The sequence below is a fragment of the Pteropus vampyrus genome, unplaced genomic scaffold, assembly GCF_000151845.1.
Source record: "Pteropus vampyrus isolate Shadow unplaced genomic scaffold, Pvam_2.0 Scaffold191, whole genome shotgun sequence".
Classification (NCBI taxonomy): Eukaryota; Metazoa; Chordata; class Mammalia; order Chiroptera; family Pteropodidae; genus Pteropus; species Pteropus vampyrus.
The window spans coordinates 723,356-746,806 of record NW_011888972.1 but is presented as its reverse complement, the minus strand read 5'-3'; the positions used below and the strand labels follow the sequence as shown (position 1 = coordinate 746,806).

The window sequence follows — 23,451 nt, the reverse complement described above, 5'->3', positions numbered from 1 at the left end:
TTATTTGCATCCAGCAAATAAACAATTATTCAAGGAAATCGACTAAACCTCAGTAAGAACAGCAAGAGTCTGTGGCATTCGGGCCACAACCAACTCCCCCCCTCACCTCCCAACTCCAAATATACAGCTATGGTTTCTTCAGTTTCGGCCCCCGTAACTCTGCGTTGAAGATCTGTTCCAGGCAAGAGCAGCCAAGAGGTCTGTGGATCCCCTTCCCAGACCTGGGTCCCATGCACAGGGTGGGGGGAGGGGAGGGACCTCTACCCTGCAGCAGAAGTCCGGGAATGCTGGGCCTGATTACCTTGACCCAGCGAACCATAGGATGTAGGTTTTGTGTAAGGAGAGGCAAGCCAGAAAAATAAGGCCTACCGCCCCACCGCAGAAACCCGCTCAGAACAGAACTGTCACTCAGAGACGGGGGTTGCTGTCCATACCCCAGGTCCTGAACAGTGGTGCAGAGCTTCTGCCCAGCGGGAGAGGCAGGCCGTAGCGACAGCCGTAGGAATGCTTGCCTTCCCTGAGAAGGCTGACCTCATTTGGGGAAAGAGTTTGGGGAAGTTAAAACCTAAAGCTGCTATCGACCAAGAATCTTATAAACAGCAAAATTTGCTTTCAAAAATAAAGGCCCATACATTGTTTGTGTGTTGCAAACAATGCAACATACAGCTGATTATAGAATCGTATGCCTGAAACCTATGTCATTTCATTAAGCAATGTCACGCTAATAAATTTCATTTTTAAAAGCCACAAAAAGGCAAAATAAAGACATTCCCAGATAAACAAAAGCCAAGTGAATTTGTTTTTAGCATTACTAAAAGAACTTCAGACTAAAAGCAAATGATACCACAGTGATTTGAATCTGCACCAAAAAATAGAGTACCAATAAAAGTATTAGATACATAATTCTAAAAAAATTTAATTGTATATTTATTTTCCTTTCTTCTCTTAACTGATGTGAAAAGCAATTATAGAAATCGATATGTGTAAAGTTGTATTATTGGGCCTATAGCATATAGAAATGTAATATATTAGACAACAGCCCAAAGGAGGTGGCTGGGAGCCAAGTTGTATTTGAGTAAGGAAGCGACATCAGATGGTGGCATGAGTACAGGAACAAATGATTAGGACCAGAAATGGCAAATAAGAAATTCTGTAAATATATACTTGTTTTCTTTTCATCTCTGCTTGTTTAAAGGACATAAATTATATAAAATCATAATTATAATAATGTATTTTGGGGTTACATATCGATGTGATATGCATAACAATAATAGCACAAAAAGGGGAGAGAAAACAGAGCTATGTAGGAATAACATTTCCATATCTCACTGGAATTAATACAAATCTGAAGATTCTGATAAGACGTTTACTATAAGCACTAGAGCAATCACTAAGAAAATAACTCAAAAATATGGTGAAATAATCATTAAGAGAATTAATATGCTACACTACAAAATATTCATAGTCACTTAATGTAAAAGAAAGCAGTAAAGGAAGAATGAAAAAACAAAAAATCTATAAAATAGAAAACAAAAAGTGAACGTGAAGACATAAATCCAGTCATATCAATAATAACATAATGTGAGTGGATTAAACGATCTAATCAAAAGGCAGATATTGTCAGACTGAATAAAAAAAAACAAGATCTATAACAAGATTTGCTGTCTCCGGAAGACATATAATGGATTCAAAGATCTGAATAAGTCGAAAGTAAAAGAATGGAAAATGATCTATTCAAACATCAACCATAAAAGAGCCGAAGTGCCTATACAGACAAAATACACTTTAGGACACAAAATGTTACTAGAAATAAAAAGGAACATTTTATACTGATAAAAGAATCAATCCATCAGGAAGATATAAAAATTAGAAAAATATGCACCTAACAGAGCCCTAAAACATTGACAGAAATGAAGGATGGAATAGACAAATCAACAGTAATATTTGGATACTTCAATACTCTACTTTCAATAATGGATAGAATAATTAGGCACAAGATCGGCAAGTATGTCAAAGACTTCAACAGTGTTATAAACTAACTACGCCTAACCAACATCTGTAGAATGCTCCAGCCAACAAACAGGGTATTTATTCTCAAGTGCACATGGACCGTTCTCCAGGATAGACCATATGTTAGGCCATAAAACATACACCGATAAATTTGAAAGCATTGAAATAATACAAAGCACGTTTTCCAACCACAATGGAATGCAATAAGAAATCGATAACAGAAACAAATTTGCGGAATTCACAAATCTGAGGAAATTGAACAACGCACTCCTAATTAAATAATCGAGGAAGAAATCACGAGGAAATTTTGAGATGAATAAAAACAAAGACACAACATACCCAAACTTATAGGATGCAGCTAAAGGGTGCTTAGAGGGAAATTTATAGTTGTGAATGCTTATATTAAAAATGAAGAAAGATCTCAGAAACCTAGCCTTCTACTGTAAGACTCCGAAAGAAGGAAGAGCGAACTAAACTGGAAGCTAGCAGTGGAAAGTGATATTAAAGGTTACAGTGGAAATTAATGAAACAGAGAATTGAAGAACAATAAAGAAAATCGATGAAACCAAAAGTTGGTCCTTTGAAATGATCAACAAATACTGACAAACTTTTAGGTTTGCTTTGTAAGAATAAAGGAGAAAAGATTCAAATCACTAAAATTAGGAATGAAAGAGGGGGCGTCACGAGCCTTTCCAAAGGAAAGGATTTTAAGGGAATACCGCGAACAACTAACTGTATGCCAACAAATTAGACAGCCTAGATGAACTGGACGAGTTCTTGGAAAAATAAAAACTGCCAAAACAGACCGAAGAAGAAATAGAAAATCTTTACAGACATAAACCAAGAGATGAAGTTCGTAGTTTAAAACTTCCCAGAAACAAAAGCCCTAGCCCAGATGGCTTCACTAGTGGATTCTATCAGACATTTAAAGAAGTAACTCCAAATTTTTAGAAACTATTACAAAAAAAAAACAGAAACAGAGGGAACACTTCCCAGCTCATGATATGAGGCCAGTAATCAGTTCCCTGAAAACAAAACTATACACAGACATCCCATGAAAAGAGAACTACAGACTAATATCTCATGAACATAGAAGTGAAAATCTTCAAGATAGACTAACAAACTGAATCCAGCCACGTATAGAAGAAATGATACACCATGACCAAGTAAGGTCTATCTGAAAAAAAATGCAAGGTTTCTTTACCATCTAAAAATCAATTAATATAATATCAGATCATATCAGTAGAATAAAGGACAAGAAGCACAATAGGCACAGAAAAAGCACTTGACAAAACGCAACACACTTTCATGATAGAAACACTTAAGAAACGAGGAGTAGAAGGGAACCCACTCGACCTAAGGAAGGGTGTTCGTGAAAATCTCGCAACTAACATCACACTTGGTGGTAAAAGACGATGCTTTTGCCCTAAGATCAGGAGTGAGACAGGATATCTGCTCTTGCCATTTCTATCCAACATGGTCCTAGAGGTTCCAGCCAGGGCCCTTAGGCGAGAAAAAATATATAAAAGGCACCCAGATTGGAAGGGAAAAAGCAAAACTATCTATTTTAGCAGATAACATGATCTTGTCTGTAGAAAATCCTAGAAAAATCTATGCTAAAAACCTATTAGAACTAATACATGAGTTCAGCCAAGTTGCAGGATATAGGTTCAATATATGAAAATCGGTTGCATTTCTACACACTAGTCACTAACAATTTGAAAATGAAATTAAGAAAACAATTCCATTTACAATAGCATCAATAAGAATGAAATACTTGTGAATAAGCCGAACAAAGCAAGTGTAAGATATACTCTAAAAACTACAAAACATCATTGAGTCAATTAAGGATCCAAGTAAATGGAAAAAATAATTCACGTTCATGGACGGGAAGACTTAATATTCTTAAGATGGAATACTCCCCAGCCTGGCGTACAATCCAACACAATCCCAACCAAAATCCCACTGGCTTCTTCGCAGAAATTCACATGCTGATCGTAAAATTCCCATGGAAACACAAGTGACCCAGGATAGTCATAACAATCTAGAAAGAGAAGAGTAAATGTGGAGATGTCACATTTATCACCTCACAGAGCTACCTCTTTTTTCAGTGTGTTGAACACACATAGGATCTATTCTCGGCAGATTTCAAGTGCACAGTACAGTTTACTAACCACGCTCACTATGCTATTCGTAGATCTCCGGGACTCATTCATCTTATAACTGAGAGTTTGTCCCCTTTGACCAACCTTTCTGCATCCTCCGCACCCCAGTGCATGGTAACCACGGTTCTACTCTCTGGTTCTGAGTTCGACTTTCTTAGATTCTACGTATAACTGAGATCGCACCATGTTTGTCCTTCCCAGTCTGGTTTATTTCACTTACCGTAATGACCTCTAGGTTCATCCGTGTTGTCACAAATGGTAGGATTTCCTTCCCGTTTATGCTGAATAATATTCCCTTGTGTATCTATACCAAATTGTCTTTATCCGTTTACCTGGCAACCAACAGGTTGTTTCCATATCCCGGAATAATGTGAATAATGCTGCAGTGGATATGGGATTGCAGATATCTCTTCAAGATACTGATTTCATGTCTTTTGGCTATATACCCAATCGCGGGCTAGCTAAATTGTGCGGTAGTTCTATTTTTAATTTTTTGAGGAACCTCTTGTTTTCCATAATGACTGTACCATTGAAAGACTCTTTAGTTACATGATAAGGTTTTCTTTCAGTTGGTCGAACAGCAGTTAAAACTCTGGCTCTTTTCTTCTCAGGACCGAAAGAGGCAATATGAACTGCTCAAACTTGAAAGAAACTTCCAGAAACAGTCTAATGTGCTTAGACGTAAAACCGAGGAGGTAAGAACATCCGGTCTCCGGGTCGGGTGTGTGGCATAGGTGCCGGCAAAGGGTTAAACGAGCTGGCGTCCTGAGGCGACATGGACGCCAGCCTGGACCACCAGTTCGCAACTCTTGACCCCTGTTTATATGTCGCGAACTGGGAACAGATGAAAAACCCGATGAAAATGGTACCACTCAAATAAGGATTTTCTCCTCCTTGGGCTTGCTTCCTTCCAAAAGATAAACCGCGCACCGAGTCATATTGATATGTGACATTTCCCGACACCGTCGCACCTGCAGTACTTCCTCGAGGAACACAGGTCGCGGAATTCTTTCTCTCTCCACTAATATGCCAGAAATTAGAACATTTCGTTTTTACCCTTCAAGTCGGCGTTACTGTGAGCCGTTCTCTTTCAGGCAGCAGCTGCTAACAAGCGTCTCAAGGACGCGCTCCAGAAACAACGCGAGGTCGCAGATAAGCGGAAGGAGACTCAGAGCCGCGGGATGGAGGGCACCGCAGCTCGCGTGAAGGTGCGGAGGGCTGGGGCGGCCGCGGCTCGCGTGCGCACTGGGGTTGGCAGGACCTGGGGAATCACTTCCTTTTCGTTCAGAACTGAGCAGTGCCCAGCTGCGGGGCTGCCTGAAAGCCTTGTCTCCTAAAGGGACGACCTTCTCGAGTGCTTGTTAAAGACCAAAGCTAGAGAACCCATCTGTCCCTGCTCCTCACGAGGTTCAGTTAACTTTTTAACAGTTTGATCGAGGTATAATTGACTTACCGTAAATTGGAGATGTTTAAGGTGTACGATTTAATACATTTTGACACAGATTTGCACCCATGAAATCAGCACTGCAATCAGGATAATGTCAGCATCCATCGGGACCAAAATTTTGTTTGTGCCCATTCGTAATGCCTCCCCCCCCAGCCTACTCCACCCATCACCCCCATCTCCAGGTACCCTCTAATCTGCTTTCTGTCATTATAGATTTATTTTCATTTTCTATAATTTTATGAAAATTGAACCATACACTATTTTTTCTGGCTTTCATCCAGCCTAAGTTGGAGATTCATCCATGTGCTTGTGTCAATACTTCTTTCTTTTTTATTGCGGAGTGATGTCCCATTGTACGGATGTACCATATTTTTTATTCATTCACCTCAGTGATGGACACTTGTACTGTTTCTGGTTTTTGACTCTTAATAGATATTGTCCTGAATATTCATGTATAAGTCGCTGTATGCATACATGTTTTTATTTCTCTGGGGCAGAAAACCTCGGAGCGGAACGTCTGGCTCATACAATATGTGTGTATTTTAACTTTTAAGCAACCGCCAAATTGTTTTCCAAAGCGTTTATACCGTTTTAAATTCCAACTAGCAATGTATGAGGCTTCCTGTTGCTGTGCGTCCCCACCAACGCTTGTTTGAGCACGGTCAGTCTTAAAGTTTTGCTATTCCAGTAGATGGGTGGTGGGACCCCACTGTGGATTTAGTTTTTATTTCCCTGATGACTACTAATGTTGAGCATCTTTTCGTGTGCTTATCTGCCGTCCGTATGTTTTATGAAATAGCTGTTCACATCTTATTTTTAATTGGGTCGTCTCTTTTATTTTTGAGTTAGAACTCTTTGTATATTCTAGATATAGCCAACGAAGGACTTCTGTGTCTTATAAATATTGTCTCCCAGGTCGTGGCTTGCCTTTTCATTTCGTAGCAGTGTATTCTGAAGAACGCTGGGCTTCGGGCCCCCAGCCTCGCCCCTCACGTTTTCCAACCCGGAGATGTTATCTTCACCAAGATGAAAAGTGACCTCCTTGGGCCAGCCCGAGTAGATGCAGTTCCTGATGCGGCTGCAAAACCACGCGCAGACAAACTGCCCATTTTCTTTTTTGGAATTCACGAGACCGCTTTTTTAGGCCCAACGGCTGTATTTCCTTACTCAGAAAATAAGGAAAGGTTCAAAATACCACATGAACGAAAAGGCTTTCATGAGGCTTACGGGAGACGGATAAGAATTCGAAAGTGACAATTTCAAGTCAAGAGGCATCAGCTAAACAGTGAAACGCGCCATCTGATGTCGAAGGTGAAGAAAAAGAAGCTGCTGTTTCAGAGGAAGAGACTGACCGTGAAGAAAAAGCCAGCAGTGTGGATGTGACTAAAGCTATTGACACAGCCAACCCCACAGCCGCCAGAAGCAGGAGAAAGAGAAGGGCAGCAAAGCAGGTGGACCCCGAGGTGGCAGGAGTAGTGGCAGCAGCGGCAACCACCTGGTCACCTCACAGAGGGGACCCGCAGCTGCAGAAGCCACGATTCCAAAACCCAGAGGCAGACCCAAAGTGCTCAGACAGCCCTGTCCTTCAGAGGGCGCCACGGGCGCAAGAGGAGGAACCACCTCAAAAGCAGCTTAGAGAGGACAGAGAGGCCCAGAAGGAAGATAAATAAGCCAAGGAAAGAGCCGGACGAAAAAGAGGGGAAGACAGACGTTGAATCGAACAGGGGAAACCTCTCTGAGACAGGGGCTCCATCGCCCTCGGGTTCTGCAGAGGAAGGAGGCGCTCGAGAAGGCGAAAAGAAGGGCAAAGGGGGAGGAGCTTTCAGGCAGCAGATAGAAGAGGCGAGCCAGAGGGACGAGGGGAAACTGAGCAGCAGAATCACGATGAAGGACGGAAGCCAGGAGTTAAAGGGAGCGGAGAAGCAGCGAGAGATGGCAGTGCATTCCCGGCTTCAAAGGATTCGTGTCGAAATGTAAAATTCCCTCAGAAGGGGTCCTCTTGACGTGAACAGATATCGAGGCCTTATATGAACTTGCCCCACTTCAGGTCCCACTGTGCCACAGGCTCAGAAACAGAGATGATAACAAAGCCGGAAAAATACGGTGATTCAAAGTGAGTCAAATTATCACAGAAGAGTCTAGAATGTTGTATAACGAGTTTAAGAACATGTTTTCGGTTGGCGAAGGAGATTCTGTAATCGCACAGGGCTGAATGAATTGCTTGCAGAACAAAGGTAGCAGGAGGAAGCAAATAAAACCAGACATCGAGGGAGAAAGGGCCAGACCAAAAGCTGGAACAGGAACGGGTACAAAGACTAAAAACGGAGGCTCCGACCCTCAACACCGTAATGAACCACAGCTTGTGGAGTCAGCGAAGACGAGGCATCCAGAGATGTGAGAGTCTACAGTGGCTCTGAAGGACTCCACGCGACACAGCTGGGTTGATATGCCTGCACTATAAAGAACACCTGAGGAGTTTGTCACAGTCTTCATTGGAAATACATAGACTGCTGAAACTTTTACATTTCTGTAAACATAGGTTTTGATGTTTAAAACTCCTTCTGGGGGAGAAAATGCCCTTACCTTTGTCTGCAAGTAATTCAACATTGCTTAATTGTAGTTGTCAGTATTAACAGGTACGTTTTACAGCAGACGCGAGGGAGACCCGTTTAGGAAACGCGAACTGCGTTTCCAGACATTGTCGTAGCAGATTTTCAGTCGACGCATGTATGTCAATGTGTAATTCACAGTAGGAAAAAGTTACATTTTTCACACTGCTACTTGTATAAACCTTTCCTCTTTTCCCAGATACCTTGACTTTTGTGCATAGTTTTTACAGATCTTGGATTTGCCAGACCACCTTTTCACTGCCCGCGGGTTTTGAGGAAGTTATGCATTTTGATGGTAGATAAAACATTACCTCTATCCAAGTGCTCGCTCCCTCCTCCACCCTCCCTACACCGTACTGTGTCTGTCTGCCTTTTTCTATGACAACTAGATACGCAAATGACATCGAACTGACAATTGACAAGGTACAAAACTCATGTCAACTTGTGAAGGTGATTGAATTTCGTGGCTGGGGATTTAGTGAAGTCACACGAGTTTCCTGCACATGCGCACAGCGATGAGTCTGGTTTAGGATCCGGCCATCTAAGAGCCTTCACAGGCACTAGGAGCTGAAACTGAGAACTAAATGATAAAAGTTTATGTTTGAGACATTTCTGATTTTTTTAAGAGCTACTCATTACGGAGGTCACCAAGTCGTATTTTTTTTTTCATCAGAAAACAATCCATGATGCTTATGCAATAAAGTAAATATACTGTATAAGGAAACTAACCTACTTGAGGACATGGCTGTATCAGAAGGGACTTTTGATTTCTGTACCGCGCGGGTGACAGGATTGCAAAAAGTGGAAACATCAGTTGCTCTGAGGCAGTAGACAAAGGAGTACTTTTCGATCGTCCGTGTCCAAAGCTGGGCGAAGCAAGGCTGACACACAGAATTCAAGGGGAACTTAGCACATAGCATTTCTAAGATATTTCGAGTAGGTCCGTTGGTGGCTTTTAGTAGCTAAAAGACTCTTCTTGTGTTTGGAAACTGAATATGGGGAAAAGGCTTTTAATAGTTCATTGTTTGTTTGCCTGCGACGTGCATTGTATGTTTTGACCTTTCAGATAATTGTTTTCATCCACAGATCGAAAGATTTGCATTATTTCAATCATTGGAGTTTTGCTTTTGAGAGGTCTTACAATGGACCTGGGACCCACATAAATACGGTTTTATTTCTTCCTTTTCGATCTTTACGTGTCTTTTATTTCTTTTACTCACCCTACTGCGTCGGCCAGATCTTCAGGATGATGTTGAATAGGCATCGTGATGGCAGAATCTCGTTCAGTTTTTCCCCATGAAACGTGATGTTACCTGTAGGTTTTCCATAGACGCCCTTCATCAGATTGAGGAGGTTTTTATCTATTCTTAGTGTGCTGTAAGCTTTTATTCTGAGTGGATGTGAACTTTAGCAAATGCTTTCTGTCTCTAGTTTGTCGATTTGGTGAATTACTTGAGTGTTGAAATATGGAAGCAGCCTTGCGTTCTTTGAATAAACTCCACTTGGTTATGATACATGAGTCTTTTCTTGTATGATTGTGTTCGACAGTATATAAAGTTAAAATTTTGAGTAAAATTTTTCCATCTGCATTCACAAGGGATATTGTCTGTTGTCCCCTTATAATGTCTTCATCCAGTTCGGGTATCAAGCTAACGCCGGCCTCTTAGGATGAGTTGCAAAGTCGTCCTTCCTCGTCAGGTGTCTGGAAGAGTTTGTAAAGAACGAATATTGTTTCTTCCTTAAAAGTTTGGCACAATTCACAAGTTAAGCTATCTAGGCCTGAAGCGCTTTTTGTTAGTTTTTGCTTCTTGTAAGGAGAGGCGTCGATTGAAATTCCATTTTTTAAATAGATATAAGATCGTCTGGGTTATGTCTTTCTTCTTGAGTGAGCTTCGGTAGTTTGTGTGTTTCTAGGAACTTGTCTGTTCCATCTGAGTTGTCAAATTTATTGGCATGAAGTTATTCATACTATCCCCTTATTATCCTTCTAATGTCTATCACATTCCTGTTATTGAAATCTTGTGTCTTTTCTCTTTCTTCCTGGTGATCACTTTGGCTAGAGGTTTATCAAAGGACCGGCTCATTCTTACATTTGGTTGAAATGGTAAATTTTATGTTATGTAGACTTTACCGCAATTAAAAAAAAAATACCCCAAAACCCCAGATCATTCATTTCCAACCTGACCTCTTTTATTTCCTTATATCTGCTTTGGATTTAATTGGCTCTTTTTTTCTTTTCTTTTCTTTTTTTTTTTTTTTTAGTTTCTTATGGTAGAAACTGAGGTCATTGCCTTGAGTTCTTTCTTCTTTTCTAATACAGTCATTTAGTGCTATAAATTTCCCCTTAAGTACTTCTTTAACGGCATCCCCAAAATTTTAATAACGTTTTCATTTCCATTCAATTCAAAATACGTTCTAATTTCCCTGTTGAATTATTTTTTAACCTCTGGGTTATTTAGAAGTGTATTGGTTTCCAAATACTGGGAGATTTTTCCAATATCTTTCTGTTATGATTTCTAATTTAATTCCATTGTGCTTAGAGAACATACTTTGTATGATTTGAATCCTTTCGAAGTAATCGAGACTTATTATGGCCTAGAATATGGTCAATCTTAGCAAATGTTCTGTGTGTACTTGAGAAGAATGTGTATCGTGCTGTTGTTGGATAATGTTCTAGAAAGGTCGGTCATGTTGATTTGATTGATTGTGCTGTTCATTTCTACTGTATCCTTGCTGATTTTCTGCCTACTTGTTCTATCAATTACTGAGAGACGGATATTGAAATCTCCAAGTAGAATTATGGATTTGTCTTTTTCTCCGTGTAGTTTCGTTTGCTTCGTGTATTTCGAAGCTGTTATTAGAGGCATAAACACTTAGTAGTAATTGATCCCTTCATTATTATGAAATGATCTTTTTTTATCCCTGGTAATATTTGTTCTGAAATCTACTTTTTCTGCCAATAATACGGCTCCTCCAGCTTTCTTTCGATTAATGTTAGCATGGTATTTTTGATTTCTTTTCTTTTTAATGTATTTGTGCCTTCATTTGATTATTCTCAGCATGCTGTATCTTCATCAAAAGTAAAAGTATTCTCAGGGATGGTTACTTTTTTGAAAATTGAATTTAGTCAATTTCGTTTGCTTGAAAATATGCCATTCATCTACTTTAAAGATTAAGAATGGATATCTATTAAATAGAACAGACGATCAAAATACACTTCAGTTTTATATCGTGACTAGATAAGGACAAAGATTAAGGAGAAGACAGAGAAGGTAAAGACAGAGAACATAGAAATGAAGGTACTGGAGCAGGATTGTCTGCACGAAGTCTCTTTCTCGTGACCTTTTGGGATATTGCCATTAAAGGCTGTCCGGCGTCGGAATTTCCGGCAGGTGTAGGGATGAATGGAAATCTCACTCGAAGTCTGGAGATGAGCCTAGCCCGTGGGCCAGGGATTCCTCACCCCTAAGCCGATGTCACCGTTTTCTCTTCTAGAATTGGCTTGCAAATGAAATCGAGGTGATGGTCAGCACTGAGGAAGCCAAACGTCATCTGAATGACCTTCTCGAAGACAGAAAGATCCTGGCTCAGGAGCTGGCTCAACTCAAAGAAAAACAGGATTCTGGGGAGAACCCACCTCCTAAGCTCCGGGTAAGCGCCCCGCGAGAACTCGCGACCCGTCATCAGCCGCACCGCTTTGGAGGGCCCCTCTCCTGCTGGTCCTTCACCCTCATCCCCACTGTTCTTCTCCCAGAGGCGCACGTTCTCACTGGCTGAACTGCACGGTCAAGTTTCCGACTCAGAGGATTCCATCACAAAGCAGATCGAGAGCCTAGAGACCGAAATGGAACTCAGGTAACGGGCCTGCCTCTGGGGCGCTGTGGAAATGGACACCTGCGCTCAAAATAGAGCCTGTCGGGCCAGTGAGTGCAGAGCTCGAGGTAGCGAAGAAACAGGAGACAGTAGCGATTTTTGAAACGTAGACTTCTCTAGACACGTTAGGTCGTTTTCTCCTCAGCCCTTCCCTGTGGCCGTACCTACGAGGTGCGTCTCTCTCTCTCCTCGCCTCAGCGGTCTAAACCGAAGTTCAGGCTAAAGGGTTTATAGAGCTGGGATGCCAGACCCGGTGTCGCTGACTCCAGAGCCCGTGCTCATTGTGCCGCAGCGCAATTTTCGACACAGTGGCATCCCTGCGGTGTAGAAGCAACTGAGAACAAGCGTTAGAGGGACCCAAGAAACAGCACCAGAAGAGCAGCCACGTAGGAGGAGGAGACCTCCGGAGGCCATCAGCACAGCAGGCTGCAAGCCCAGAAATGATGCTTCACGGCCTCTCTAATGACTCCTGCTGCCTGTGAAGTATCCGTGAAGTCTAGAAGGAACAGAACTCTGACAGAGTTTAGAGTGTCTCAGTATCACAGAACTTTACCGCCCCACAGGCCCCGGAGAGCATTTGGTCTGTTTTTAGCAGCCCACGCTAGTCGTTTATCCGCGGATACAACTCTAAGTCCCGCAGCATTTGCGTTTCTCCTTTGCGCTGCACTGGCAGCAGGTGGGACATATGGAAGGAACGGAGAGCATCGCCCTGGCTCTCGGCCGGAAACAGCGGAGCACGTCGCAATCAATTGTTCAAATTGCAGGAATGTCGCAAACCATCCATAGCTTATACTTGGTTACGGTGAGAGTCTTTCCACCACAGAAACGAGCAAAAGCTCCAAATCGGGCCTGTTTCTTTAAGTGCTGCTGGTTAAACATTGAGCCGCACACCACTGCACCTAAGTAAATGATTACTTAAATGTAGGGCCTGCGCCAGGTGGAGGACGCGTGCACAGAGCCGAGTTCAATCAGAAGAATTTTCCTAAAGTCGATGAGGCTTAAATTAAATTTTGAAATAGCTGAGGGACCCGAATCGTCAGCGAAGACAGGGAGGGGCGTGCGGAGACAGCGCGGAGTGCTCCGGCCGCCTTTTCCAGGAAGCCTTCCGTGACTCTCCGTCCCTCCACAGTCCCGAGCTGCCACAGAACCGACGGCACTCCGTCGTGTGCCACAGGCCATACACGTTCCCTTTACGTGAATGATTTTACGCGTGTCCGTCTTGGCAGTCCAGAAGGGTTGTAAGCCTGTCGACGGAAAGGATCGCACGTCAGACCGGGCTTCTCACATGCGGGCCGAGTGGTCCAAACTCTTTTCCTAACAGTAAGACCTTATTTGCCATGGTGGCGCAGGAGCGACGGTGGACAGAACTTAGACCCCTTCGCGTGAACCAAAGCGGTGGCACTGACCTGTATAGTGGCCACTGTACACCTCACCACCCCACGCACACAGGTAAAACAAGCCAGTCTTGCTTAAGAACGACTTTGACAGAGCAGTCAGAATCGATCACTGCACACAGCATTGGCCCTTGCGTTCAGCACATCTTAATATCGTGTGACGGGGTGGGAGGGATGCATGACACCCTCGTGCCGCATGTGGAGGTGTGACAGTGACCCCCGGGAAAGCATTGGTGTGGCTGGGCGAGGGCCAAGCTCGGCAGACCTCTGTCCTCACGACCAGCATTTTCACTGAGAGAACAGCTGACAGACAGACTTGAGTTATTCAGACTTAGGGACCTGGCAGACATTTTCTCAAAAAAGAACGGAGTGAGCCTGTCGCGTCAAGGAAAGCAGCTGACATGTCACCAAATATAAAATTTGAACTTTCAAGCAAAACTTAGGATTTTGGAAAACGCGTATCTGCCCATCAGCTCGACAGCTCTTCATAACTTTTCTGATGAGACCCGCAGTGATAGTAAGAATTGTGATTTTTTTTGTATCATATAATCAAATATATTCACATTTGGAGTCTCTGTGTGACACAGCGTTGTCCAAATGACAGGTTACAGACTCATGTATGGGTGGGTAAAAGATCCATCCAGGTTGCAATGAATTTTAATATAAGAAAGTAAGAAAAGTTGATTAATAATGGTTTCAGATTCCACATTTCAACTAACTTTTAAAGAAGTGCCAAGAAGAATATGCAATTATCCGAAAAGGCTAATGAAATGCCTCTTTCCTTGTCCACCTGCACACCTTCGGGAGGCCAGACTGTCTTCACTTACATCGACCAGAGCACGTCACAAAATGCTACATGCAGAGGAACATGTGAAAATCCAGCTGTCTCTGCTAAGCCAGACAGTATAGAGCTCCGTAAAAATGTGAAACAGTCACACTCTGTTCGCTAAATTAGTCTTTGTTCTGGACCATGTTATTTTTCATAAAATATGTTAACGTGTAACAGATTATTAAGTAAATTAACATTTCATTTTTCCCTCAGTTGTACTTTTAAGTGCTGTACGTAGCCATAGGTGCGTTAGATTATTTGGGTACCCGACTTCCTTACAGCACGTTCTGGCCTGCTCCCTCTCGCTGGTCACGTAGCAACTTTGAGAAGGAAGCTTTGAATGAAACTGAAGTACTGTGTAGACCTTGGTCTCGGGCCGGAGTTGATTAGAAAGTATCTGGAAGCTATAACCAGGGTCAGGGTATCTAGTCTTCTTAGAAACTTCTCGGTCTTATGGCAGGCACTTCAAGATAACTTCTGACAACACCAGCCGCAGGTATCGATTTGGTATTCCGTTCCAGCAAAGAGCATCTACCTGTTTGTTCTTTTTGAGATTTTTTTTCCTTCCAGTCTCCAGCCTGAATCTTGTCCTTGTATAGGTGAGCCACCATATCACAATCTGAGCTCATGTGGCCTCATGACGAAGTCACATTGCAGTCAACACACTACGACAAAAGCCTTCCCGCTACAGATCTTTCCAAGTCCCACCATGTGATCCCTCTATGTCAACCAGTATTTAATAAAATGAAACCGTTTGCATAGACTCTGGAGTCTCTGTGTGACAGGATTCGAGACAGTGTCAGAGTTGCGCACATGTCCTAAGCAGCTGGCTAAATGATCGTTTATGGGATCCGTAAGGGACCCCGCCTTCCACAGAACTGTGTGAAGTCTCTCCTCAGAGCCTTGGCCCTTTCCCGGGCATCGAGACCGCCAGCACTAAGGGCCACCGTTTCTCTCTCCGAAGGAGCGCCCAGATTGCCGACCTGCAGCAGAAGCTACTGGATGCAGAAAGCGAAGACAGGCCTAAACAGCGCTGGGAGAACATCGCTACCATCCTAGAAGCCAAGTGTGCCCTGAAATATTTAACTGGAGAGGTAAACATCACCCTTCCTGCCAGCAGCGAGGGTTGAAATAAGGTGCTAGCCTAGAATGTTGTCATAGCATTATTGCCACTTCTCATGGTAGGAACCACAGCGACACGAATAGAGAAATAGTTCTATGGGTAAAGGTTAATGCAAGCAGGTGTAGGCCAGGCGGTTAGAAAAATATGATATGACTTGCAAATTGATACCTGTCACGTCTGGCACAGAGCAAGGGCTCGTGTTTGTGTAATTAAGAAAAGATCGGGAGGCCATAGTAGGCCCCTAGTTAAACAGAAAGTGTTATGTTATACTGCTGTTTAAAACACCTACGAGATGTACATTCAAAAAGTGTAAGATGCACTGTAAGAAAGAAAAAAACCTAATCGTCTTTGACACACAAAGACCCATCTTAAAGAGACTCCTTCTTCACTGATCTTGAAATAATCTATCATCTTACATTTTCACCAGAGAAAGTAAGCCGAGCACCTCTGGTGATGGAGGCATTTTCGCCTGAGGCCAGCTTACAGTAGTTTGAGCAATGCCGTCCCTTCTGCATTTTGTGTTGGGTTGGCAGACTTGTCGTCCTAAAGAAATCGGGCATTGTCTTTGAGTACTGGTGTTGGCGACGCGCACCATCTGGGCCAGTAGAGAATGTAAAAGTAGGCCAGGCGTGTGGTATCAATCAGGCCCGATCTGCAGTGTCAGCTAACGCTGTCTACGAGTTTTGACATGATATGTAATTGGCTGTAAGGGTGTGTCGTGTGGATTTCTCTTTAGAATTAAGGAAGAACTTCTGAAATGTCAGAATGTGGAGCTGTCAGATACTGTTCATGTTAGGTCGTTTCCTGCCTTGAGGCAGAGCAAGAGATTAAATGACCTGAGTGGTGACTTCTAGCTCTCAGTTACCCATTTCGGCAGAAGGGTGGGCTCCTGGCCGGGGTGGCGTTGTTACCGGTCCGTGGTACACATGACATATGACATGAAAAAAAATAAGAATGGCCTTGGACGTGGAGGAACTTTCCTCAGCCCATTTCAAGAAAGCCGACGTTTTCCTGCCTAACGAGCGGGGAAAGGTGACCATTCTCCAGATAAACTGCTTGTCTTTTCTCCCTTCCAGCTGGTCTCCTCCAAAATACAGGTCAGCAAGCTCGAAAGCATCCTGAAGCAGAACAAGGCCAGCTGTGCCGAAATGCAGAAGATGCTATTTGAGGAAAGAAATCACTGCGCCGAGGTGGAGACTGAGTTGCAGGCGGAGCTGGTCAGAGTGGAGCAGCAGCACCAGGAGAAGGTGCGCCGGGTGCCGGGGCGCCGGCTGCCAGCGAAACGCCACTGCCCGTCATTGTCGGTCCAGAATAGTGGGGGCGCGGAGTTTCCTTCAGAAGAGCGTGTGGTCTTTCCCAAATCTTGCAAATAAGAGACCTGAGACAGAAATGACTTGTCTGAGGTGACACATAGCAGTGACAAAGGGCTCATAGCTTCCGGCATTCATACAAGAGCGACATGGCTGCCAAACATGGCGGCTGTGGCCTCTCCTTGGTGCCGAGTCACCGAGGAGTCGTCTGGAGCCCCGCTCGGACCAGGCCGGAGTTCCTTCATTCCCTTCCTGCTTTGGTCGCATTGGTGTGTCCTTCCTCCAGGTGCTGTACCTTCTCAGCCAGCTGCAGCAAAGCCAGATGGCAGAGAAGCAGCTGGAGGAGTCAGTCAGCGAAAAGGAGCAGCAGCTGCGGAGCACGCTGAAGTGTCAGGTACGATGGTGGGGCGAGGGGCTCTGAAGGTGGCCTCCCCGGGCCAAACAGAGAGCCCCATCTGCTTTTGACCCCTGTACTTACAGCAGAGCCGTCCCCTACTGCTTTGGGGCCCTAGTCGATCAATTTAGGGGTATTTAGAATGTAGCCGCACATGGAGTGACCTTCTTGGTACAGAAATGACAGTCCATACTGTCTACTGGACTTTGAGAACTCCTGGTGCTTTGCCCTCAGCCCTGAGCTCTAAACAGTTGACAAAATCCAGTCCTCCAGTAGAATGCTGCAGGCGTTCAGCTCTCTCTCCCTGAACCTGCTCTTCTGAGCTGAGACAGGACACATTCATAAAACGCCTGGGGTCTGAATTTATTTCCGAGGCTGAGAACACTACGCCCTTCAGTAGCATGTCAGAGCACTGTTTTTTCCAACTTAGAATCTTTTTTCCTGAACCACCGGTCTCCAGGGTCTCCTTGTTACGTCCCACCAAAGACATAGCCAAACTACTTGAGGTCGTATGCATGAATCCGGTTGTCTTAAGTGCCAGGAGGTTTCATCATGCTGATGATTAAAGTAGCGAATGAAGTGCCTCATCTGTGTCGAGAAGGCAGAACAAAAGCACGTCTAGATCTCAGAGAACCAGAGCTGTGCGGGTTTCTTACTCCGCATCCCGACTGAGTGAGGGGTCGAGGCTAGACGATGGGACAATAGGGAAGGTGTCTCAGGCGGAGCCCACGGTTTCTGCTAGAACCGGCCTACAGGACGCCCAGGAACTGGTGGGGATCAGGCACTTTTCCGGGTGCCAGTTTTTCATCTGTGTGAGTTGTTTGCGAACCCACACACAGGGCCCCCCATAATCCCACCTATCACTGCACCCTCCGGAAATAGGATGAAGAACTGGAGAAGTTACGAGAAGTGTGCGCGCAAAATCAGCAACTTCTCCGAGAGAATGAAATCATCAAGCAGGTAAGACAGCTTCCCGCCCACCGAACAGGGCTGGGGAGAGCCTGTTGCAGCTAAGGCCAGCTCTGGGGAGTGACCCTGAGTGGGACGTCGTGTCCCCGCGCCGTGAGATCGACATCGAGTTGCCATGCAGTACGGTCACGTGTGTTTCAGAGTGGTATAAACATAAACAGGCGCTCTTTAATTTGCTCTTTTCTGATTCTGATACCGCTCTGTGAAGCGCTGCTCCGCCATCCGACCTGACTGGTCCCCGGGCTCATGGACCGTGGCCCAGGAAGCTCTCTTTTAGCCACGGACACTCTCAGAAGCTGCCCTTTGTCTCTTCTTTTCACATAGAAACTGACCCTCCTCCAAGTAGCCAGCAAACAGAAACCTCATCTTCCTAAGGATACCCTTCTATCTCCAGACTCTTCTTTCGAATATATCCCACCTAAGGTAAACTGCTCAGTGCCCGCGGCACCTTCGCTTAGCCAGGGTTCAGAGTGAGTGCGCTAAAACCGCCTTTTACAGGAAGCGGAGAGGTAAAAATCGCAAACCGCAGCATCTCGATATCTTGGAGTTCCAAATAAAGCTCCAGTACAATCTTGAAAATGACAGGCCGTCCGCCTGCCTGGGAGGCTGACCGTGGGCCATGTACAGGCTGATGAAACAGCCGGGTAGGGGCAGACACGAGCCGTGTGCAGCCGCCCATTCCCAGATGCTTATCTCGCCCCGGGTCCCTGCTTCCTCCCTCACGTTGCTCCCGATTCAAGGCCTTCGGGCCAAAGGTGAAAGAGACTTTCTTCTGATGCGTACTGCCAAGCGGGAGAATCTGAAATCTCTGCTCTGGGAAGATAGGGTCCACATATTCTTTTTTTTTTCTTTTAATTTTTATTAAATAACCATTGCAAACCTTTGTTCTCAGCCAAGACCTTCCCGCTTTAAAGAAAAGTTCCTGGAGCAAAGCATGGACATCGAGGATCTGAAATACACTTCAGAGAATTCTGTGAATGAGCCCGAGGACAGCGATGGTGACAACAGGGACGACGAAGAATGGAAGCCAACAAAATTAGTGAAGGTGTCCAAGAAGACCGTGCACGGGGTAGGAGGCGGCTCTCACCTCCGTCAGGGGTTCTAGTCATGAGTCCTCAGGGCCAGCGGGCATGTGCCAGCCCCGCACCCCGCACCCCGTACCCGAACCCCTACACCCGTTCGGAGGCTTTGGCTCCTGTGACGGGTGTTCGTCAGGCCAGCTCGGCATGGAACCCGGGCTGGCAGAAAGGGCTGCCTGCATGCGGATGGCTGTCGTCACGTTGCAGGTTCTTACCAGTCTGAACAGGTAGCAGTGTTCTGTACCATGTCTCGAGGCTGATTCCAAAGTGATCAAGATAATCTTTCACATGTTTATAGCACTTTACAGTTTATAGGCCGTTCTCTTATATGTTATCTCTTTTCGTTGTCTTTAAAAAAATCCAGTGAGATATTTATCATTTGCATTTTACAGACGGATCTGAGACCCACGGGAGGCAAATGAGCTTGCCCAAGATCATAAAGCCAAGTGGCAGTCAGGACTTGAAATCAAATCTCAGGACTCCGAGTCCAGTTGTTTCTACCGCATCCTGGTCCTAGCAGACCGGAAGCTGAGTGCGGACTCCGTTCCTTGCCTGATAGGCTAGGGGGCAACAGCCATTACAGAAAAGGCTACTAATTAAGATTAAACAGGCCGAGCTAAGGCTAGTTTGGAGCATCCTGACTTTGAGGCATCCTTTATTCACTTCCACAACGGCAGTCTTAAAGAGTCCTCGAACACAGGTGTTTAATGTTCAAACATGAATTTTGCGGTCCACCCCCACACACACACCTGTGCCCTGCAACCATGTTCTAGTTAAAGAGGGCGGATCACAAATTTCCATGGCTGGCTGCCTAGAAGGATTTCATTAGCCGGTTGTGCCCCACACGGAGAACCGAGCTTCAGAAAGCCACAAGAAGCAAGCCATGACAAATGGTCACAGTGGCATCGAGTCATTTGCAGAGTCAGGAACGCAACGTCTCTTGTTCTCTTAGTGGGACGAAGGGCTCATCCTCAGCCTCAGAGAGCTTGTAATCTAATGGGAAAACAGGGCCCGGCGTGGAACCTCAGCGTCTGCCTCTCAGCGAGACGCACCGAGGGCTTTGGAGAGTGACTGAGAGCCAAACCGAGCGGAGAGGGTCGAGGGGGATGCTGGGAAAGAGACGGCCGCTGCTGCTTCATCAGCCCGGGCAGCTCATCTCGGGAGCTCGCGTGGCATTGCTGGCCCAGTGGACAGCATATTGCGAAGACTTGGTAGTAACAGTAGTAGCGGGACTGAGGGTTGGGGACACTTAGAGGAAATGAGGCAAAACATGTCCGACTTTCGTTCACATACTCAACAAACAGTTCTGGACTCTTTACTGTGGTTGAGTTGGAGACATGTGCTAAATGCAGATGAGACGGTCAGCTAAGGAACAGGGGGCAGGGTTGCAAAGTGCACACAGAGACGCACGGCTGACGGCCTAACCCCCCTGGGGAGGCATTTCCGAATGTGAAGCCGATGCGGGCGTGCTGGTCATCAGGGAAAGCTCGTTATGTGTGTTATGGCGCTGCTGCGCCAAGCCAAAAACGGACATATGTGAGTATAAGAAAGATTGCAAGTAAATAGTATTTGCTATCAATGGCAAATCCCACGTCTAAAACAGAAATGATCTTTTTCTGGCTTTTCTCCTGATTTTATAACTTGAGAAGGGACGGTAACTGGCCTTGAAGGGGAGCAAGCTGCCACACAATCTAGTTTCTTCCTTTAGGCGGCCTCGCAGTGCATGGAGTCTGCGCATGCTCGGGTCGGACTGCCCGTGGGCACATTCGCCGTCCACCTTGACGGTTTGCACGAAAGCCACCCCGGTCCCCATTGTTTCAAGCCGGCTGAAGCGGGCTGGCGTTATCCCTAGCTTAGTGCAAAGGGGATGGTGGCAGACAGCGAAGCGGTGGCTACTGCGAAGCTAACGCGTGCAAGTCAGCTTCCCGCACGTGCTGAGGACATGCTGAGGGACAGACCATGTGCTATGGTTTAAAAAAGTAGTGGCTTAAAGGCAGGGAGACGTGAGTTCTAGTCAGGAATGGCAATCTTGGATTGCTTGGATTGCCTGGATTGCCTTTGCAGACTGGTAAGAACCCGCAATCTGGTCCGGTCTGGCAATCTCGAGATTGCCACTGCTGAGTTGGATGGCCTTAGGCAAGTCACTTAATGTTTCTGGGCCTAAGATTCCTCATCTGTGTAATGAACGCAGTAGAATAGAACAAATGAACACGGCCAGCACTAACATCCTGAGTCAGAGGAACAGTCGAAGTTGTGCAAACGGGTTCCGTTGTCGTCGCTGTTCAGGGGCTTTTTAATGCTACCTGTATGCAGTGCCATCTGATGTCTGAGAATTTAAAAAGAGGAATGTATGCACATCACCTTGTGACAGATAAAGCAGCATGCAGGTATTATTAGCGAAGCACCGAAAGCATTTTACAAATATTCTCCGTTGTCCCCTTTGGCAGAAAAAAGGAAGCAGGTATTCTTGTCTCTACCGATGAAAGAATGGAGATGAACTTGGATGATGTGACTTGTCCAAGGTCATTCCGAGTGTGAAACGTACGACTAGAGCCCAAGTCTCCTAATTCCTAGGCTGGTATCGTTTATGTTAAAAATTTCACCAGATCTTATCGTTCTGAGATACAAAATAACACCAAGATCAGTGCTAGACAAATCACAGACTCTAAAGCAATAGTTCTCAGCCCCGGGTGCACATTAGAATCCCTAAGAGAGCTTTTAGACACTGGGAGCCTTGGACCCCCACCCCCAGATGTGCCAATTTCATTGATCTGAAGTGGGACCTGGCCCTTTTGAAAAGCGCCCCGGACACGTTTTATGTGTGATCGGGGTTGAACAGCGCTGGCTTAAAGGCGCCCCAGCATCTCCCAGCCCTACTGCCCACTCCGTGGAAAGAAGCCCTCTGTTACAGCGCTTCTCAGCGGCGGCGCTGGGACACGCCAGTGGCTTGCCAGCCGTTGTGACACTCTCGCGTGTGCACACACACACACCACGTACCCATGTGTTCGAGTTTATGTCCATGGCAAGGTCACGCTTCCTCCCTTACATTCTGACCTGTGTCCTGATGTGAGGGACAGTAGCTAGTGCCCACGACATTCATGTGGCTGCATCTGTCCTGTGTGTCACGAGTCTTCTGTTTTCTAGCCTGTGTCTGCTGGAAAACTCTAGTCATGGTAATCCATAACCATTAGCAAGTTCAGCTAACATCTGCTGTCCTGTAAATCATCCCGATGGCTCTTGGCCAGGTAGGTGACAGTAACTGTTCTCCCTCATGACAGCCTCTCAGGCACCATGTCATATTGTCACCCTTCGGATAAAATAGAGACACACGCACGAGGTGATAGCAGTTTTGAAGCAGGTAGATGAATTTATAATTGGGCGGAGGACCATACCCAGCCTATGGCAGCCAGTGGGGTCAGTGTCATCCTGGTGAGGTAGCTCTAGGACATGGCATAGGTCTGTTCATTCAAACAGGCAAAGATCTTTTATTTTAACGTCCAGTGCGGGCGAGTATGGCTAAGCTGGCCGTTCCGGTCTGTTGCTATTAGGGGTGTAAGTGTGGTATACCTTTCTGTAACGCATCTTGAAAATATGTATCAAAGGCCTTAAAAATGCTTTTATCTCTTGGCCCAGTAATTATACGCATAAGAATTTATACCAAGGAAATAGTCCTCGGTATGTAAAAGCTTTATTCATCCAACAAACCTTCTTTGAGCACCGAGCTGTGTGTCAGGCACTGTTTCTAGACATTGAGGACAGGCAGTATCGTTGGCCTCAGGAAACGGAAGACATTCTTTGCACACCGCACCAGGCTCTAGATGGTCGCTGAGGTCCCTTCTGACTAATCCATCCTTCTGTGAGCTCTGCCACCTGTTCGTTCCAAGCCAAATGGTCTCACTTCCTTCCAACATGGCTTCCAACGATGCCGGTCACCATCTCTTTCGTGTAACGTTGTCTTTACTAGACACGTACGCACCGTGAACTCCTGAACGTGTCCACAGGGCAACACACCTGTTGATTAAATGACTGTACTACGTGCAGAGCACTGATAGCGGTGCCTGGCACACATGAATGGCGGCGATCGCGGGGCAGCCTCGCCGGCAGGTATGAAGCCTGGCACTGCGACGGGTCTGAATAAGTAGTGGCATGTTCATACGGTGAAAATGAACAGAATCGGCTCTACGTGTGTTCATAGAACAAGATACCATTTATACATAAAGTTGGAAAACATGTAAGACAGTCCCTTAGA

The 23,451-nt window shown here is 45.3% G+C and overlaps 1 protein-coding gene and 1 pseudogene across 1 annotated transcript in view; both read left to right on the top strand.

Annotated features, from left to right (window-relative positions):
• The window catches only part of KIF4A (kinesin family member 4A), a 94,216-nt gene that overhangs the window by 66,913 nt on the left and 3,852 nt on the right, over positions 1-23,451 (top strand). Inside the window, exons 19-28 of the mRNA XM_023537448.1 lie at positions 4,787-4,870; positions 5,270-5,383; positions 11,727-11,882; positions 11,986-12,086; positions 15,292-15,421; positions 16,527-16,697; positions 17,047-17,154; positions 18,037-18,114; positions 18,448-18,546; positions 19,016-19,192. Coding sequence (XP_023393216.1) covers positions 4,787-4,870; positions 5,270-5,383; positions 11,727-11,882; positions 11,986-12,086; positions 15,292-15,421; positions 16,527-16,697; positions 17,047-17,154; positions 18,037-18,114; positions 18,448-18,546; positions 19,016-19,192 — 1,218 coding nt within the window. The remainder of the gene's footprint in view (positions 1-4,786; positions 4,871-5,269; positions 5,384-11,726; positions 11,883-11,985; positions 12,087-15,291; positions 15,422-16,526; positions 16,698-17,046; positions 17,155-18,036; positions 18,115-18,447; positions 18,547-19,015; positions 19,193-23,451) is intronic.
• On the top strand, positions 5,760-8,446 carry LOC111746468 (annotated as a pseudogene).